This window comes from Arachis hypogaea, chromosome 15, assembly GCF_003086295.3.
Source record: "Arachis hypogaea cultivar Tifrunner chromosome 15, arahy.Tifrunner.gnm2.J5K5, whole genome shotgun sequence".
Lineage (NCBI taxonomy): Eukaryota > Viridiplantae > Streptophyta > Magnoliopsida > Fabales > Fabaceae > Arachis > Arachis hypogaea.
Window position 1 is genome coordinate 124,519,540 of NC_092050.1, and position 20,444 is coordinate 124,539,983.

The 20,444-nt window shown below is 38.7% G+C and overlaps 2 protein-coding genes and 1 non-coding gene across 4 annotated transcripts; 2 read left to right on the plus strand and 1 right to left on the minus strand.

Annotated features, from left to right (window-relative positions):
* Positions 1-671: 671 nt before the first annotated feature.
* On the minus strand, positions 672-779 carry LOC112753778 (small nucleolar RNA R71). Its single transcript, XR_003178145.1, has one exon. It is a non-coding gene; the product is annotated as a small nucleolar RNA R71 (small nucleolar RNA).
* Positions 780-6,821: 6,042 nt separating this feature from the next.
* LOC112748832 (protein MAINTENANCE OF MERISTEMS-like) lies at positions 6,822-8,046 on the plus strand. Its single transcript, XM_025797076.1, has 5 exons — positions 6,822-6,884; positions 6,966-7,203; positions 7,291-7,489; positions 7,605-7,692; positions 7,795-8,046. Exons 1-5 carry the CDS (start codon positions 6,822-6,824, stop codon positions 8,044-8,046), a joined length of 840 nt encoding a protein of 279 aa, XP_025652861.1.
* Positions 8,047-14,254: 6,208 nt separating this feature from the next.
* Positions 14,255-19,322, plus strand: LOC112750587 (nicotinamide adenine dinucleotide transporter 1, chloroplastic). 2 transcript variants are annotated; one of them, XM_025799379.3, is made up of 9 exons: positions 14,255-14,758; positions 14,847-14,930; positions 15,280-15,386; positions 16,530-16,578; positions 16,717-16,826; positions 17,424-17,518; positions 18,188-18,276; positions 18,385-18,479; positions 18,753-19,322. In XM_025799379.3, exons 1-9 carry the CDS (start codon positions 14,677-14,679, stop codon positions 19,143-19,145), a joined length of 1,104 nt encoding a protein of 367 aa, XP_025655164.1. In that variant the 5' UTR covers positions 14,255-14,676; the 3' UTR covers positions 19,146-19,322. The 2 variants fall into 2 exon arrangements, with proteins under 2 accessions (XP_025655164.1, XP_025655165.1); XM_025799380.3 differs by having other exon boundaries at positions 14,292-14,758; positions 15,284-15,386.
* Positions 19,323-20,444: the final 1,122 nt, after the last annotated feature.

The following is a 20,444-nucleotide window of genomic DNA, read 5'->3' on the forward strand; positions in this document are numbered from 1 at the left end:
ATCTCACATCTCTGCTCCTATCATCACCTTTGTGTTTGGATTATCCATTCTTCTTTTCTTCTACTCACATAAGGGAACCTCTATGCTTGGGCAAAAAGGATCTCTATTATTATTATTTTTCTGTCCCCTCTTTTCATATGAGCAGGAGCAAGGACAAGAATATTCTTGTTGAAGCAGATCCAGAACCTAAAAGGACTCTGAAGAGGAAACTAAGAGAAGCTAAATTACAACAATCCAGCAAGCACCTTTCAGAAATTTTCGAACAGGAAGAGGAGATGGCAGCCGAAAATAATAATAATGCAAGGAGGATGCTTGGTGACTTTACTGCACCTAATTCCAATTTACATGGAAGAAGCATTTCCATCCCTACCATTGGAGCAAACAATTTTGAGCTGAAACCTCAATTAGTTTCTCTGATGCAGCAGAACTGCAAGTTTCATGGACTTCCATCTGAAGATCCTTTTCAGCTCTTAACTAAATTCTTGCAGATATGTGATACTGTTAAGACTAATGGAGTAGATCCTGAAGTCTACAGGCTCATGCTTTTCCCTTTTGCTGTAAGAGACAGAGCTAGAGTATGGTTGGACTCTCAACCCAAAGATAGCCTGAACTCATGGGATAAGCTGGTCAAGGCTTTCTTAGCCAAGTTCTTTCCTCCTCAAAAGCTGAGTAAGCTTAGAGTAGATGTTCAGACCTTCAGACAGAAAGAAGATGAATCCCTCTATGAAGCTTGGGAGAGATACAAAGGACTGACCAAAAAGTGTCCTTCTGACATGCTTTCAGAATGGACCATCCTGGATATATTCTATGATGGTCTGTCTGAATTAGCTAAGATGTCATTGGATACTTCTGCAGGTGGATCCATTCACCTAAAGAAAACACCTGCAGAAGCTCAAGAACTCATTGACATGGTTGCTAACAACCAGTTTATGTACACTTCTGAGAGGAATCCTGTGAGTAATGGGACGCCTATGAAGATGGGAGTTCTTGAAATTGATACTCTGAATGCCATATTGGCTCAGAATAAAATATTGACTCAGTAAGTCAATATGATTTCTCAGAGTCTGAATGGAATGCAAGCTGCATCTAACAGTACTCAAGAGGCGCCTTCTGAAGAAGAAGCCTATGATCCTGAGAACCCTGCAATAGCAGAGGTAAATTACTTAGGTGAACCTTATGGAAACACCTATAACTCCATGAAGAAATCATCCAAATTTCTCATGGAATGATCAACAAAAGCCTCAACAAGGCTTTAATAATGGTGGAAGAAACAGGTTTAACAATAATAAACCTTTTCCATCATCCACTCAGCAACAGACAGAGAACTTTGAACAAAATACCTCTAATTTAGCAAATTTAACCTCTGATCTGTCCAACGCCACTGTGAGTTTCATGAATGAAACAAGGTCCTCCATTAGAAATTTGGAAGCACAAGTGGACCAGCTGAATAAAAGAATCACTGAAATTCCTACTAGTACTCTCCCAAGCAATACAGAAGAAAATCCAAAAGGAGAGTGCAAGGCCATTGAAATGACCATCATGGCCGAAACCACAAAAGAGGAGGAGGACGTGAATTCCAAGGAGGAAGACCTCCTGGGATGTCCAGTGATCAATAAGGAGTTTCCCTCTGAGGAACCAAAGGAATCTGAGGCTCATCTAAAAACCATAGAGATTCCAGTGAACCTCCTTATGCCATTCATGAGCTCTGATGAGTATTCCTCTTCTGAAGAGAATGAGGATGTTACTGAAGAGCAAGTTGCCAAGTACCTTGGTGCAATCATGAAGCTGAATGCCAATTTATTTGGTAATGAGACTTGGGGAGATGAAACTCCCCTGTTCACCAATGAACTAAATGCATTGGATCAACTGAGATTGCCTCAGAAGAAACAGGATCCTGAAAAGTTCCTAATACCTTGTACCATAGGCACCATGATCTTTGAAAAGGCTCTATGTGACCTTGGTTCAGGGATAAACCTCATGCCCCTCTCTGTAATAGAGAAACTGGGAATCTTTGGGGTGCAAGCTGCTAAAATCTCATTAGAGATGGTAGACAATTCAAGAAAACAGGCTTATGGACAAGTAGAGGACGTGTTAGTAAAGGTTGAAGGCCTTTACATCCCTGCTGATTTCATAATCCTAGACATTGGGAAGGATGAGGATGAATCCATCATCCTTGGAAGACCCTTCCTAGCCACAGCAAGAGCTGTGATTGATGTTGACAGAGGTGAACTAGTCCTTCAATTGAATGAGGACTCTCTTGTGTTTCAAACTCAAGGTTATCTCTCTGCAACCATGGAGAGGAAGCACAAAAAGCTTCTCTCACTGCAGAGTCAACCAGAGCCCCCACAGTCAAACTCTAAGTTTGGTGTTGGGAGGCCACAACCAAACTCTAAGTTTGGTGTTGAACTCCCATATCCAAACTCTAAGTTTGGTGTTGAGGAGTCTCAACAATGCTCTGAACATCTGTGAGGCTCCATGAGAGCCCACTGTCAAGCTATTGACATTAAAAAAGCGCTTGTTGGGAGGCAACCCAATTTTTATTTAATTATATTTTTATTAGTTATATGTCTTTATAGGTTCATGATCATGTGGAGTCACAAAATAAATCAAAAAAATTGAAAACGGAATAAAAAATAGCAAAAAAAAAAAATCACACCCTGGAGGAAGACCTTACTAGCGTTTAAACGCCAGTAAGAAGCATCTGGCTGGCGTTCAATGCCAGAACAGAGCATGGTTCTGGCACTGAACGGCCAAAATGGGCAGCATCTGGGCGTTTGAACGCCAGAATTGCACCCTGGAGAAGAGCTGGCGCTGAACGCCCAGAACAAGCATGGTTCTGGCGTTCAACGCCAGAAATGGGCAACAAATGGGCATTCAACGCCCAGAACAAGCACCAATCTGGCGCTGAACACCCAGAGTTGTGTGCAAGGGCATTTTGCATGCCTAATTTGGTGCAAGGTTGTAAATCCTTGAACACCTCAGGATCAGTGGACCCCACAGGATCACCTCAGGATCAGTGGACCCCACAAGATCACCTCAGGATCTGTGGACCCCACAGGATCCCCACCTACCTCCACTCACTTCTTCTCACCCCTCTTTCACACAATCCCATAAACACTCTTCCCCAAAACTCTTCACCAAACACCCTCTCTCTCTCCATTCATGGTCATCCCTTCTGTTTTCAATTCACCACTCACATCCATACATCCCACTTACCTACAAAATTTAATATCTCTTTCCCACCCAATCCTATCCATATGGCCGAATACACACATCCATCCATCTCCTCTATATCTTCTTCTTCTTCTATTCTTTCTCCTGCTCGAGGGCGAGCAACATTCTAAGTTTGGTGTGGTAAAAGCATAGCTTTTTTTGTTTTTCCATAACCATTAATGGCACCTAAGGCCAGAGAAACCTCAAGAAAGAGGAAAGGGAAGGCAATTGCTTCCACCTGTGAGCCATGGGAGATGGAAAGATTCATCTCACAAGCCCATCACTAAGAAAAGGATGGAGCAAATAAGAGAGCACATTCATGGATCTCAACAGGCACATGAAGAAGCTCATCATCAAGAAATCCCTGAGATACCTCAAGGGATGCACTTCCCTCCACAGAATTTTTGGGAGCAAATCAACACCTCCCTAAGAGAATTAAGTTCCAACATAGGACAATTAAGGGTGGAACATCAAGAGCACTCCATCATCCTTCATGAAATTAGAGAAGATCAAAAAGCAATGAGGGAGGAGCAACAAAGACAAGGAAGAGACATAGAAGAGCTCAAGGACATCATTGGGTCCTCAAGAAGGAAACACCACCATCATTAAGGTGGACTCATTCCTTGTTCTTACATTCTCTGTTTTTCGTTTTCTATGTTAAGTGCTTATCTATGTTTGTGTCTTCATTACATGATCATTAGTATTTAGTAACTATGTCCTAAAGTTATGAATGTCCTATGAATCCATCACCTCTCTTAAATGAAAAATGTTTTAATTCAAAAGAACAAGAAGTACATGAGTTTCGAATTTATCCTTGAACTTAGTTTAATTATATTGATGTGGTGACAATACTTCTTATTTTCTGAATGAATGCTTGAACAGTGCATATGTCTTTTGAAGTTGTTGTTTAAGAATGTTAAATATGTTGGCTCTTGAAAGAATGATGACAAGGAGACATGTTATTTGATAATCTGAAAAATCATAAAAATGATTCTTGAAGCAAGAAAAAGCAGCAAAGAACAAAGCTTGCAGAAAAAAAAAAGAAAAAAAATAGGTGAAAAAAAAAAGAGAAAAAGCAAGCAGAAAAAGTCAAAAAGCTCTTAAAACCAAGAGGCAAGAGCAAAAAGCCAATAACCCTTAAAACCAAAAGGCAAGGGTAAATAAAAAGGATCCCAAGGCTTTGAGCATCAGTGGATAGGAGGGCCTAAAGGAATAAAATCCTGGCCTAAGCGGCTAAACCAAGTTATCCCTAACCATGTGCTTGTTGCGTGAAGGTGTCAAGTGAAAACTTGAGACTGAGCGGTTAAAGTCAAGGTCCAAAGCAAAAAAAGAGTGTGCTTAAGAACCCTGGACACCTCTAATTGGGGACTTTAGCAAAGCTGAGTCACAATCTGAAAAGGTTCACCCAGTTATGTGTCTGTGGCATTTATGTATCCGGTGGTAATACTGAAAAACAAAGTGCTTAGGGCCACAGCCAAGACTCTTAAAATAGCTATGTTCAAGAATCATCATACTGAACTAGGAGAATCAATAACACTATCTGAACTCTGAGTTCCTACAGATGCCAATCATTCTGAACCTCAATGGATAAAGTGAGATGCCAAAACTATTCAAGAGGCAAAAAGCTACAAGTCCCGCTCATCTGATTGGAGCTATGTTTCATTGATAGTTTGGAATTTATAGTATATTCTCTTCTTTTTATCCTATTTGATTTTCAGTTGCTTGGGGACAAGCAATAATTTAAGTTTGGTGTTGTGATGAGCGGATAATTTATACGCTTTTTGGCATTGTTTTTAGTATGTTTTTAGTAGAATCTGGTTACTTTTAGGGACGTTTCATTAGTTTTTATGTTAAATTCACATTTCTAGAATTTACTATGAGCTTGTGTACTTTTCTGTGATTTCAGGTATTTTCTGGCTGAAATTGAGGGACTTGAGCAAAAATCAGATTCAGAGGTAGAAGAAGGACTGCTGATGCTGTTGGATTCTGACCTCCCTGCACTCAAAGTGGATTTTCTGGAGTTACAGAACTCAAAATGGCACGCTTCCAATTTTGTTGGAAAGTAGACATTCAGGGCTTTCCAGAAATATATAATAGTCCATACTTTGGTCGAGGTTAGATGACGCAAAATGGGATTTAACGCCAGTTCTACGCGGCTGTCTGGAGTTAAACGCTAGAAACACGTCACAAACCAGAGTTGAACGCCAGAAATACGTTACAACCTGGCATTCAACTTCAGAAAGAGCCTCTGCACGTGTAACATTCAAGCTCAGCCCAAGCACACACCAAGTGGGCCCCGGAAGTGAATTTATGCATCAATTACTTACTTCTGTAAACCCTAGTAGCTAGTTTATTATAAATAGGACTTTTTACTATTGTATTTGACATCTTGGGACGCCTAGTTCTTAGATCATGGAGGCTGGCCATTCAGCCATGCCTGAACCTTTCACTTATGTATTTTCAACGGTAGAGTTTCTACACTCCATAGATTAAGGTGTGGAGCTCTGCTGTTCCTCAAGAATTAATGCAAAGTACTACCATTTTTCTATTCAATTCAACTTGTTCCGCTTCTAAGATATTCATTCGCACTTCAACATGAATGTGATGAACGTGACAATCATCATCATTCCCTATGAACGCGTGCCTGACAACCACTTCCGTTCCACCTTAGATTGGATGATTATCTCTTGAATCTCTTAATCGGAATCTTCGTGGTATAAGCTAGATTGATGGCGGCATTCATGAGAGTCCGGAAAGTCTAAACCTTGTCTGTGGTATTCCGAGTAGGACTCTGGGATTGAATGACTGTGACGAACTTCAAACTCGCGAGTGCTGGGCGTAGTGACAGACGCAAAAGGAGGGTGAATCCTATTCCAGTATGATCAAGAACCTCAAATGATTAGCCGTGCTGTGACAGAGCATTTGGACCATTTTCACAAGAGGATAGGATGCAGCCATTGACAACAGTGATGCCTCCAGACGATTAGCCATGCAGTGACAGCGCATCGGACCATTTTCCAGAGAGGATCAAAAGTAGCCATTGACAAAGGTGATGTCCCTATATAAAGCCAGCCATGGAAGGAAGTAGGATTGATTGGATGAAGACAGCAGGAAAGCAGAGGTTCAGAGGAACGAAAGCATCTCTATGCGCTTATCTGAAATTCTCACCAATGATTTACATAAGTATCTCTATCCTTATTTTATTATCTATTTTCGAAAACTCCATAACTATTTTATATCCGCCTGACTGAGATTTACAAGGTGACCATAGCTTGCTTCATACCAACAATCTCCGTGGGATCGACCCTTACTCACGTAAGGTTTTATTACTTGGACGACCCAGTGCACTTGCTGGTTAGTTGTATCGAAGTTGTGAATGAAAAACAATTTATTAAGACGTGCGTTCAGAGTTTTTGACGTCGTGCCTGAGATCACAATTTCGTGCACCATTTCCATAAGTGGTTTATGTTGTTAGTTGTTTTTGTTTGTGGTTTTGGAAGTGGTTATAATTATGCTGTCCATGTAATGTGCAGCCTCAACGTTGCATCTCGAGCATGCGGCGGCAGCAGGGCATGTGACTCGATGAGAGATACGTTTCGTACTTGCAGATGGCTGGATTATACCATCTTGTGAGGCTGAAAGATAAATGGTTCCGATTAGATGAGCCCCTTGTCAGTGCCTTCGTCGAGCGGTGGCGTCCGAAAACGCACACCTTCCACATGCCGTTCGGAGAGTGCACGATCACACTTCAGGACGTGGCATACCAGTTGGGGTTGTCAGTGGACGGGCGCTATGTCAGTGGTTGCCTTACAGATTTCCAGATATACATCCAGGGTGGCCGTCCTGCTTGGGTGTGGTTCCAGGAGTTTCTTGGAGTGATTCCTCCTCTGAACCAAGTTCAGAAGTTCGCTGTAAACTGCACCTGGTTCCAGGAGACTTTTGGGGAGTGCCCCGCGGGAGCCGATGAGGAGACTGTGCGGCGCTTTGCTCGTGCCTATATCATGATGTTGTTGGGTACTCAGCTGTTTGCCGACAAGTCCGGCAACCGCATTCACATCAGATGGCTTCTGTATGTAGCTAGACTTGAGGAGATGGATACCTACAGTTGTGGGTCTGCAGCACTAGCATGGTTGTACCGGTGTATGTGCCGAGTGGCGAACAGACATGTGGTGAAGTTAGCGGGCCCACTTCAGTTACTTCAGTCCTGGATCTTTTGGCGCTTTCCTAGGTTTAGGCCTGCTAGGTATGATACGTGCAGCTGGCCGTTGGCCTCGAGGTACCCTACTCAGACTTTTCTATTTGAAGTTAAAATAGTTAATTCCATGTACGCTTGTTATGTTATACAAATCTGTCACACTTTTAACTAGCTATAACACCGATGTGAGATGTAGGTGGTCAGGTTACAACCCTTCCGGTAGCGAGAAGGGACCTAGAGTGCAGATGTGGAGACTGAGGATAGACATGTTACAGCCCAGGGATGTGAGTATATTAACCGGCTATGTTTATTTAATTAATCCTCCTTTATGATTTTAGAGCATGAATTGGCCTGACAATGTTGGAATCTTTGTGCAATTTATCTAGATGCCGTATAGCTCCCCCGAGGTACTGCAGGTTGTGCATCCGGAGGTGTTAGAGCCTCGGCATACGGCGATGTGGCGGTCTATGACGTCACTGATATACTTTGCCATGATAGAGTGGCATCAGATAGATAGGGTTTTACCGCAATTCGGCGGAGTCCAGCCCCGTCCGCAGCCCACCCTGAACATCGACTTTCTGATGTCGAAGGACGGGCAAGACGGTGATCGTTGGTTCCCGTCCACTTTGCAGTTCTGACATCTTCACTGGAAGAGCCGTGCGGACCACGTTCTCCGGTTCGATGTTGTTGCAGACCCTGGACCATCACATGACTTCCTGGAGTGGTAGAGTCAGCATGGAAAGAGGTTCTTGTCACCAGAGATGTATTTGGGGGATCCGAGAGCCGTTCCTATTCCTGTGGAGGTGTCGCAAAAGGGTGCTGGGCGAGTTCCTGATATGGATCATGTTGACGACGTGCCGGATAGGCGTCGGGTCGAGAGGAGAGCTCGTGTGGGGACACAACGTAGCTAGTGTGAGTGGAGGTGGCTAGACCAGGCTATGGACGAGGGTGACGCCGATGGTCGACATGGAGGAAGACGACGAGGGCACGGAGGTAGACAGAGAGGGCGTGCTGCGGCGAAAGATCACGGTGATGACGATGACGACGATCAGCACGGACCCGTGGGGGGGACGCTGAAGGGCATGCTGCAGTTGGGGGTGTTAGTCCCCATCATGGTGGGCATGGAGGCGAGTGGTACGGGTCCGGTATGGGTAACGGGGATTACCAGGGTGATGGTGGACTTGGGTCAGGGCCGCTAGGAGATTACTTCGTTGGTGTCCCTGCCGATGACCAGACACTTCAGAAGAGTACGCCATGGGTTAGCCCGGGGACGATGTTTTCGGACTTCCTGGCAGGTGATGGGCTTGATGCGAACTTCTGAGGGTCACACTTTCTAGATGAGATTACTGCCATCATGAAGGAGGATGATGCGGCCCGTCGGCATGGTCAGAGCTCCGGCACATCAGTCTCCAGTAATCGAACTCTACCTCGGTCTTAGCGTACGCCGCGTTCACAAGAAGCCTCCTTGCGTCTTTGCCCTTGAAGGTTAGGGCAAAATTTGCTGCTACATGTCGAATGCAGAATGCCCGGTATGTAGATTGAGGTAGCCATCCTCCGTCGGGAGCCTCAAGCGCGGCCTTGATGCCGTTATGCCTGTCCGATATAACCAGCAGACCTGGCTGCGGTGTCATGTGCTGACGCAGGTGGGAGAGAAAGAAGGACCAGGACTCAGCATTTTCACCCTCGACTAGTGCGAATGCAACATGGAGTATGTTGGAGTTCCCGTCCTGTGCAATCGCGACAAGCAAGGTTCCCCCATACTTGCCATACAGATGGGTGCCGTCAATACTAACCAACGGCTTGCAATGATGGAATGCCTCGACACACAATGGAAACGTCCAGAACAGTCTGTGAAAATAAGCTTGAGACTCGTCCAGCTGTCCACCGACTCGAACAGGGGTCGTCCTAAGGACTGCAACAGTACCAAGCATCGTCAACTGGACTCCTAACACCCACCTAGGGAGCTCGTTGTACGACTCATCCCAGTCACCATAGATGAGGCCAACAGCCTTCTGCTTCGCCAACCAGACCCTCCTGTACGTCAGCCTAAACCCAAAGTGTGCGGCCATGGCATTTAGGAGCACCTTGATGCTGACGGATGCATCAGCCCTAACCATTGGCATTATGAATGTCGAGATCACATGATAATCCAAACTCCTGTGGTCACTGGAGATGGAGGTCGCGAGACACGTATGCCGTCCATTGTACCGTTTGACCTCCCAAATGCCCTTGCGCTGCCGGAGACTCAGTCGAATCAACCATGTGCACCCATTCCCGAACTCAGAACACTTGCCCACATACCGGCGATAGTCAGACTCCACTACCTTGTACTGTACCCCTCGGCGGATGCTGTAAGTCTTGACACTTAACAAGGCCTCATCTTTATCCTGAAATTGCTTACCAACCTGGAACTCTGTCAGACCTGCAGACCCTTCCGCATCTCTAGTGCCAAATCCAGTAGGCTACCCAGGAACCCCCCTCCTACCTCATGGCATCCAAGTCCAAAGATGAAAAATGTGGAGGGTACTGCTGTGTACCAGAGCTAGAACCACCTCCCGCCCCTGTAGGCTCACTCGCTCCAATATCATCGCCACTGTCATCGGCAATCATATCCGGCTCCACATCATCGTCCTCTGGATCATCCAACAATCCATATCCAACCCCAGCCGGTGCAGCACACTGTAAAGAGGTCGGCAAAAATTCTCCTGTTCTAACCTCGTCGCATACACTGCCGTTGAGATCAACAGCGAACGAAGGGGAGGCGACAGGCTGGACGTGTGGCTCCTACACAGGGACGGAAGAAGAAGAAACGGCAGGTCTGGAGCTAGAACCGGCTACCGTGGCTAAAGTAGGGGTATTCCGGTTCGAACCCCCGAGCTGGATACCACATCAACCAACTTTGCCAACAGCTCTAGTGTCCTCACTTCGAAAAACTGCCGGCGACAATGAAACATGACCTGCAAGTCCTCATCACTCCCGATCGTGAAACAATCATACTTCACGGTTTCTTGGAGCACCGTGATTGGAATGTGATAGAAAAACTTCTTAACCCGTTTCACACCTTCCAGACCAAGTTTCAGCAGTACAGAGCTAACAAGGTCATCATACCTAGTCGTAGGCCTCACGATAATACAGAGAGGATCCTTATCAGTGAACTTCACACCGAAACGTGTTTTCCTCTTAATCGATCCTCTGTGGTGAACCAACACTACAAAACTCTCCCCACTAGCCATTTTACCCCTCTAATGAGAGCAACTCATGTCCACACCATATATATACAATTCTGCTCCTTTATAATTCGAACCAGCCTGGTTCGAAATATACTTTGTGTAATTCGAATTAAGCCACTTCAAATTATGTTGCATGGCATGCATGGAAGTGGTTCGAATCAACATGATTCGAATTACATGATGATGTGTAATTCGAATCAGCTGAATTCGAATTATGTGGCTTTAGGTGTCAGTGAGTAATTCGAATCTACATGGTTCGAATTACATGTAAACTGAGTTCGAAGCAGGTAGGTTTGAACTACATATAAATATGCTTTGGTTGATTGATGAATCAGATTTTGCTTTGACTTATTTGTGTTAAATTGTTCTGCCCTTGGCTTGTTTACGTTTTTTACCCTTTATCCTATATGGATGATCCATTACTTAAAAAAAAATGATGGTGATCCATGTACCTCACTTTTTATCTATATTTTAATGCGCTTATGGTTTCATGATCATAGCAAGAACAAACTAACTTTCTTTTTGTGCTCTAGCAAAGATATAACTATATAAGCTCAAAAGTGACTAGTGGTATAAAAGTATTGCATGTAGTTGAAATGCTTTATTTCTGTTTATCCGAATTATCTTTTAGGAAATGAATTATTTATAAAATTTCATATTATTCTAAAATAATTTGTCACATTTTTATATAAATTAGAATTGGTAGTAATATAAATGTTTAGGTTTAGTTATTTTATCTATCTATATAGTTTTACTAAATTTTCAATTAAGTTCTTAATTTTTTTTAATTAGATTCCTATATCTTATTAAATTTTGTAATTAAGTCTATACCATGACAAAAATATTAAAGTTAACATAATATTCTATTAAATAAAGTGAATATACCATACATAAAACGAAAAAACCTAAAAGACAATACTCCTCATTTCTTAAATTATAAAAGAGCCCTTAACTTTCTTTCACACTTACAGAAAAGGGGATGAAAAAAGAAAGAAGAAGAAAGGAAGAAAAAAGAGCAGGAAGAAAATGTGGCATCAGTGGATGGAAGAAGCAAGAAGAGAAGAAAGGGATGCCACTGCCACAGTTGCCGATTGTTCTCCGTCGTGCCATTGCCACAGAGAGAGGGAGGAAGACTTAGAATGATGGAAGAGAGAGAAAGTCAGAACAAGGGAGAGATTGCGAAAGGAGATCGCGTTGTAAGGAAGAAATAGAAGGGTGGAGGCGACGGAAGAAGAATGCGGTGGAACAGGCACGGACCTACGTACTACAATAGGGGCACTTGCCCCACTCCCATTTCAATTTCTTTTTAAAAAAATATACATATATAATATGCTTCCATTTTAAATTTTAAATGACTCCACTACAAATAAATTATGTCTGATTATTTAAAGCTCCAAATTCACTTTATCTTTTTATCATTTTGACTTTTACTTAACTTAATCAAATTTAGTTTTCTCCCATTCTCAAATCTCAGCCAGTCACCACTCCTTTATTCTCTTAAACCCTCTTCTTAGTTTCATATTTTCAACCTTATTTTTTATTCCTTTTTTAGTAGTCATCTTCTCTTCATCAAAAGGTAAATTTTAAATATTTTATTTTTTTTATATAACTCTCTATAACTCTATGTATCTTTCAATTTTATTGTTTCTCTTTTTGATATTTTCAATTGTAAATTTTAATTCAAATAATTATAATTTAGGTATTAATCTAATTTTTTATTCTCTTCATAAATTTATATATTTTATTTTATTCTCAATTTAGTGATCCTTATTATTTATTTGTTATCTTTTGTTCTATTTTATTATATGTAATTATGTTACATATAAATTTTTAAAGTCAATTGATCAATTTACTAATTTAAAATATATTTTTTTTATTTTTAGAAATAGTAATGAAAAAATATTTTAAAAAATATCTTTCATCTTATTTTATTATATGTAATTTTTAGTTTTTTTGTATTTGAATAATTAATGTGCACTTTTATTTTTTTAAATTTGAATTAATATATCTTTTGACAGTAATAATGTTTATTATTTTCGTCCCCTAACATAAATCTTCTGGGTTTGTCACTGCGGTGAAGAGTGATGCCATTGTTGTGATCATCGTTGGAGAGCAGACGAGCTGCTCCGCTCCCGTCCATTGTCACCGTCCATTGCTCATTGTCTCAGATTCGTCTTTTATTGTTCAGCGTCTCAGATTCGGTCATTATTGCTCGTTGTCCATTGCTTGTTGTCTCTGGGTTTTGGATTGGTTTTCCATGTTTATGGTGCTGTTTACTTTTGCTTCTGCTTCAACTTCATTTTACTTTTGTTTACTGATTATACTAAAAAAAATTTTGATTGTACTAAAAAAATTTCTCTTTATGAGTTTTGATACGTTCTACTTCTAATTAACTAATTATGTTATGGGAAGAGTTATGCTTCTGATCATACTACAAATGCACCTCAAAATTTACATAGTGGTCACAATTATATCTAAATACACATGAAAACAAAGTGAAGTATGGTGTAAATTTTTAAGTATATTTTTATTTATTTTTTTGACAAAAATTTTGATTTTAAATTTGTGTTAATTATGACCAAATTTTGCTATAGAAAAAAAAGTTTGTTGGTAAAATAAGTGGAGATAAAAACAGTGAACCTTGTCTAAGAAGAAAGTACTATGATTTTTCTATCTTCTCACAAATAGAGAGTTTAGGTAAATTAATAAATATATATTATATAAATATTTTTTAACGTTTATTATTAATAGAAATTTAATTACAAAATGGTACGAAGATTTAATTAAAAAAAATATAAAAATTTAATTGAAATTTTAATAAAATTATAGGGAGAGAGAGAATATTTAAAATAAAAGTTTAAAACATACATAAACATGAGTAGTTATATTTTAATCTTATTAATATTTAGTATAATTATATAGAATTTCATTTCATATATTATCAATATGAAAGACTTTTATAAAAATAACCAATTATATATTATTATATTAATAAAATAATTAATTTTTAAATTTAAAATAGGTAAATGTATGAACCTAATTAGAAGGTCGTGTAAAATTTGTTAAGTCTATCAAATTAAACTCAACGGATCGATCTCATAATAGGTTATTGTAACTTAGGATCGAATTGATAAAAGTTATTGAAGATTTCCGATGTAAATTTACTTCAAATGTTATTGATTTTGTTTGATGGTAAATTATGAGGGAACCATTGGCTTTGGATTTTTTTTTTTAAATAAAAAAATTATATTATTTCTTTAAACATGATATTTAGACTTTAATTTTTTAAATACGATTTTTTTTTTATATTTGGACAAGTTCGACTCTATAAAAAATAGCAAGTTCATCTTATTCTTAGCGAATTCTATAATTTTTAAATATATAATAAAAATATTTATAATAATAATAATAATATATAAACAATAATAATATATAAATAATATAAAAATATATAACAAACTAAATATATTATAAATAAAATTATAAATATAATAATAAAATAATAATATTATCGAACATTATGTTATTTGGATAGATTGGATTGGTTTTGCAAAATAAATTTAAAATTTAATCTGATTTATACAATTTATTTTAATCAATTTTTAATTTAAATTTTGGACCGATTTAAATTTGAGCCTACGGAAAACGCAGCGAAATCAAGATTCCCAACCTTTTGGCATCCGGTTCTCCCCCAATCCCCAAGGCTCACCCCATAGACCCCTGAAGAAAAGGGGTAGAAAGGAAGAGCCTAACAATTTTCCATGGTCTTTCAACCTTCAATGAGAGTACGTTGCACGGTCACACGACTTTCCTCTTCTTAGAACACCAATCCACCGCGTAATCAAACAAACAAACAAACCCTTCACTCACGTTAACCCCAAAATCCTTACCATCAAACCCCGTTTTCAACACACCGAATCTTATATAAAGAATCAAATTCTTAAAGATCTGCCAATGAGAATTCCCCTCTTTATTCCTTCGATTCGTTAACCAACTTTGTTGAATTGCATTATAAGGTCATTATTTCCAGATTCTAATATGAGTAGCAATGAACAAACTTCTGGTGCTAGTCACAACGCCAGGGCTTTAATATCCAACGCTGCTGCTGGTGCTTCTGCTGGTAACCTTCTCTTTCTTATTTTTTCATTTAATTCAATATTTCTTTTGGTCACTTCTAATTGTTCTATTAACTTGTTTGAATGATGCAGGGGCCATAGCAGCTACGTTTGTGTGTCCGTTGGATGTGATCAAAACAAGGTTACAAGTCCATGGTCTTCCTCCTTCACATAAAGGTAGCATTTTTGTACTCTCAGAAATTGCTTAGGTTGTGTTTGCATACTATCACTTAGACAGAAATATAAATATACATATAGTAGTCTTTGCATGATTGATAATTAATGAAGTTCTGTTAAGACCCAGAACGGGTGGTAGAAATAGAATATGGACAACTGACTCATGTCAATTCATCAATTTGATGTAAGTTTGGTTCATCAGCTTGGAGCTGAAATCTTTATGGTTATTGTCTTAGTTCATCCCCCCCCCCCCCCCCTCTCTCTCTCTCTCTCTCTCTAATATAATGAATTAATCATGTTATTTTGTTGAGTGATTGGTTCTCGAGCATGACTTTTTCTGTTCTCCTAGGTAGTGTAATCATCATGAGCCTGAAGAATATAGTAAGAAACGAAGGTGTTAGGGGAATGTACCGTGGGCTTTCACCAACAATACTGGCTTTACTACCAAACTGGGCAGTGAGTTTCTTTTTCCCTACATGCCTACATTTTCATTCTCTGATCAATGGTTGTTGTGATAAATGTATAACTAATGACCGTTTCTATATCAATGCTTAATTCTCATATAATTCTCATTAAGTTAAGGTATTCACTCTTCACTAACTTGTTAATATACCAGTTATTATTGCTGCAATTCTTTTTTTGGTTTTCCCTTTCTACACTTCGTTTTGTAACGGGATCCGTTGTTATGTTCTTTCTCCATGATTGTTTAGGAGAAGATACAATAAAGTTTTTGCAGTTAATTTAACAGAAAATCAGTTAGAGAAATTTCAGTTAGAGAAATTGTAATGGTCATAAACTCGTGGCTACTTGTATAACTTAACTCCTTATCCATTTCAAGTTATTGTTGTTCAAAATTAGCTCCATTATTTTTAGCCCTTAAGGTACTCTTTCACGATACTTGTCTACTGAATTAACTCTTTTGAGAAGATTGGAAGAATAAACCCACAACTAACAACTAATTTGGTGGGTAATCTTTTTTCCATGTTCTTTTCTTTTTTTGTGGGTGGGTGGGTTATTAAACTTTTTCTATGTGTTTGATTAGCTTAGTTTGGTGATGGTGTAGTCAGTGATCTTTAGGTGCTGGCAAGCTCTTGCTCATATTCCACGTTCTGTTGTCTTGTTTTCTCCACTCAAGTATCTCTCTGATTTTGGTACTCATAGCTTACTCATAAATGAATTTAAAAGAAATAAAAATAGAAAAAAATAAAAAAAAAAACACAAGATTTCTATGGATTTTTGCCTTCTTGCCGGTGGAATGTTTCGTGCAATCCCCCTAGCTCTATAACGTAGCACATATTGTTGCATCAACTTCTGGAACACCAATGAACATCTATTTTCCACTTTCATATACATTGTCGATAAAATTTCTTTCAAAACTATTAATTAATGATTAGTCACATTTCTTATATAAGAAGATACAACAAATTGGCAAAAGCCTTCTATGAATAGGTGGTTGGTTGGCTATATTAATCAAACTATTGGGTTATTTTCTACTACTAAAATAAATCATCATGCTTTTATTTCTTTGATCACACGTTTCTAAAAGTATCTTTTCAAAGCTCATATTTTCAAATAACATAAATTCTATTCAAATGACAGGTTTACTTCACAGTTTATGAGCAACTAAAGGGACTGCTTCGTTCACAGGGTAAATTCTATTCTTTTTTAAGTCATTAGGATTTTATTACTAGAGTCCTGTCTTTTATAATTTGGGTTTATTTAGATGTTTACTTGAAATTTTTGCTGGATTGATTAGATTTTTCTTTTCCTGGTAATACTATTGCAGATGGTAGCAATGAACTCACAACTATTAGAAACATTATAGCTGCTGCTGGTGCTGGGGCAGCAACAGCGATTTCTACAAACCCATTGTGGGTTGTTAAGACAAGGCTCCAAGTAAGTTAGTGTTTCTTGTGATTGTAATCTAGCAAAATATATATATAAAGTAAAAGTCTAAATGGTTGGCTCTTTTATTTTTCTTCCTTCCGTTTATTATCAATCTTTCACATTATTTTGTTTCAAACTGATTTTTAGCTAAGTTATTCCTTGATTCGTTTGCTGTCCCAGCTGATTGATTAAACTTTACTTGAGAAGGTTGTAGATGTATCTTGTTCTATTTTTATGTCTGATGACTTTAGGGTTAGAGATGAAAGAAGAAAAATGTTATTTCTGCTATATTTAAACTACAACACAGAGCCTTATCTATAGGTCCAAATTATGGACAACAAAACAGCTCATTACAACTCAGATTGAGTGTGTGCTGAGTTAGTTGTGCAAGTGGGTGAGGTAAGTTGTGATTTGCAGCTCTTTTAGGTGCAAGTGGATGTGATGCATGTAAGTGAGCTATGAGCTTTAATTACAGCTCATTAATCTCATAATCTTTATGCTTCAACAATTAGAAATAAATCTTTATCTAATGCTTGTACTTGTACCTCTCTCTGTTTAACTTAAGTTTATTTTTGACATTGATTCATATTTTCCAATATTGGTTAGACACAAGGAATGAGGCCGAATGTTGTTCCTTACAAAAGTGTTCTGTCTGCTTTGACAAGGATTACCCGTGAAGAAGGCTTGCGAGGACTATATAGGTTAGTTTCTTAACTCTAATTTATATGTTGGTCTATTTTATGTAATTGAGGTTGATATATGTTAAAAGTCTATGCATTTATATGTAATTTTTTTAGCATTGGTTGTTGCTTCACTTTTAGCCTTTTAATTGTGCAGTAAATGCGGAAAAAAATAATAATATAGAGGATATGAGATATTCTCTAGGTCATCATTATATTTGATGAAAATATGGAGGTCTCAATTTTGTTAGGGGAATTACAATAATTATGCCATATCATTTTAATGTGATGATTATTAATTGGTTAATGAGGGATAAATCATAGAGGTACAGTCCTGCATGAAATCTGGATGTAAAGAATTGTTCTGGTAGTGTAATCTTGAAGGAAAACAGGAGTATCAAAATCTCTTTATTTTGGTGAATGAAGTATCAATTATTTGATTGCATTTTTTATTTCTTTTTTTTTTTTTTTTGAATTTTGAAAATTTCAAAATTTGATATGCAAGATCTTGATGATTTTAAGATAAAATTCAACAATTGGTCAATTAGAATAATTTTCTTTGGATTTTATTCAATGGTTTAACTATATCAAACTAATGATTTAAAGGGAAAAAGGGTGTTTAAAGTTTTAATAACCCAAAGTCTGCTTCTTGTACACTTGGTTATAATGATACTTTATTCTTGTTAACAGTGGCATTATGCCTTCATTGGCTGGTGTAAGTCATGTTGCAATTCAATTCCCAGCATATGAAAGTATCAAGTCATACATGGCAAAAAAAGGTTATTATGCTAACTGTCAATTATTTATTTATACATTGATCCTCAAAACATGGTTCTTTTTTCTTTTCAATGCGTAACTAATCAAAATGAAAATTTCTAATATTACAGATAATACAACTGTTGACAAGCTTAGTCCTGGAAGTGTTGCCATTGCATCATCAATTTCAAAAGTACTTGCCTCCGTAATGACTTATCCGCATGAGGTATGCATGACCTGGCTAAATTGCTGTGGATTGAAGATATGTGCAGAATGAGAAAGTATAGCAAAACCAACTTTCAGTTAGTCAGCATTAGCCAACTTTAGAGTTTAGGGTTCAAGATTTATGATTTAGGTCTAGAATTTAAGATAAATAAATTATTTGAAAAAATTGGCTGATGTTGACTGAAAGATAATTTCCTAGCATTACAAATAACCTACAAGTAATCTGTGTTGTTTCTTATGTGAATGTTGCTCCCTTGGTAATCCGCATTTCCAGGTGATACGATCAAGGCTGCAAGAGCAAGGCCAGGCCAAAAACATGGGGGTCCATTATGAAGGGGTTATAGATTGTACTAAGAAGGTTTTCCATAAAGAAGGCATTCCGGGTTTTTATCGCGGTTGCGCAACCAATCTGTTAAGAACAACTCCATCTGCTGTTATTACCTTCACCAGTTACGAGATGATACATCGGTTCTTGTTGCGGGTTATACCGGAGAACAAGGGTTATCCGCAAAGCTGTCCGAAACCCAAGGCACTTAACAAGCCCCAGGAAGAAGGAAGTAACATCATTAAGAATGACTCCTCTGAGATGGGGCCATCACCATCTCAGTCTAACAAGACAGGCTCATCAATTCCTTTGGGAAACAAAGAGCAGCTAACACGACACTGATTAGGCATTTTTTTATGTTTGTTAGTTTTTTTTTTTCCTTATATTTCTCACATTTAATTTATAACTTTGTGGCTCTGAAATTCTTTGCTGCATGCTAGACCTTGGCTTTAACAGAATTGTTAATTATGTTAATAAAAGTTGCAAAAAATGAGAAAGAATAAGGCATGTTCTAGAGAAGGGATAAGTATTGTTTTGGTCCTTGACGTTTAGGGTCGGAATCAAATTCGTCCCAAACATTATTTTGGATTTAAAATCGTCCCCAACGTTTTATTTAGAGGTAAAATCGTCCTTTTGGACGATTTTACCCTTGTATCACAAAGAGAGAAGCAACCTTGCTTCTTTGTTCTTCATTTCTTCTCAGTCTCATTCTTCAGAGAAGAGAGAGAGAAGCGAGTAGAGACTCAGATAGAGAGAGGAGAGAAAAAAAGTCTCTCTGTCGCCGACGCTGACGCCCTCCTCCTCGACCTCGTCTCGCTGCGCCGCGCCTCGACTTTCCCCTCGTCCTTGCTTCACCGCGCCTTACCCTTGCCTCGCCTTGCGTTGTCTCACTGCACTTGGACCTTGCCCTCGCCTCTTGTTTCTCGTCGTCGTCGGAGAGGTGGTAGTGGTGGTGGTGGTCGTGTTGCTCGCGTTTCCAGCATCACCGCTACGCCTCCCTTTCTCTTCCCTCCTTGATCTCCGCTATCCAGATTTACTACCACCACCACCACGCAACTCCACCGTCACTGCCATCATAGGTAAGTTAAGATTCAAGTTCCTAATTCCCGTTCTTATTTATTAGAATCCCTAATTTTCAAATTCATCACAAAACCTAATTTTCAAATTCATCACAAATCTTGCAGTGGTTTCCATCGAGGCTGAAGGAGGTTGACGTTGAGCTACTCCTCTCCCTTCGTCGCTGCTGCTACTGCAACCACCTTCTCTAATCTTTGTTCTTGTTTTTGTTATGTTCTTGTTTCTGGATTGCTGTTACCTTTTTAATTTTCTGTTTTTTTTTAAATCTGAATCTATTGTTGTTCTTGTTGGATTTGAAGAATAATTTTTGCTTTTGTTTTGTTCTAATGTTGTTTCTGAATTTGAAGAATTTGAAGAAGAAAAAGAAGAGGATCTGAATTGCTTGATGCTGTTGCTTTTTTCATTCTTTTTGTTTTTTTTTTTTAATTCTGAATCTGTGGTTGTTGTTGTTGGATTTGAAGAATTTGAAGAAGAAGAAGAAGAAGATTTGAATTGCTTGATGCTGTTTCTTTTTTCATTCTTTTTGTTTTTTTTTTTAATTCTGAATATGTGGTTGTTGTTGGA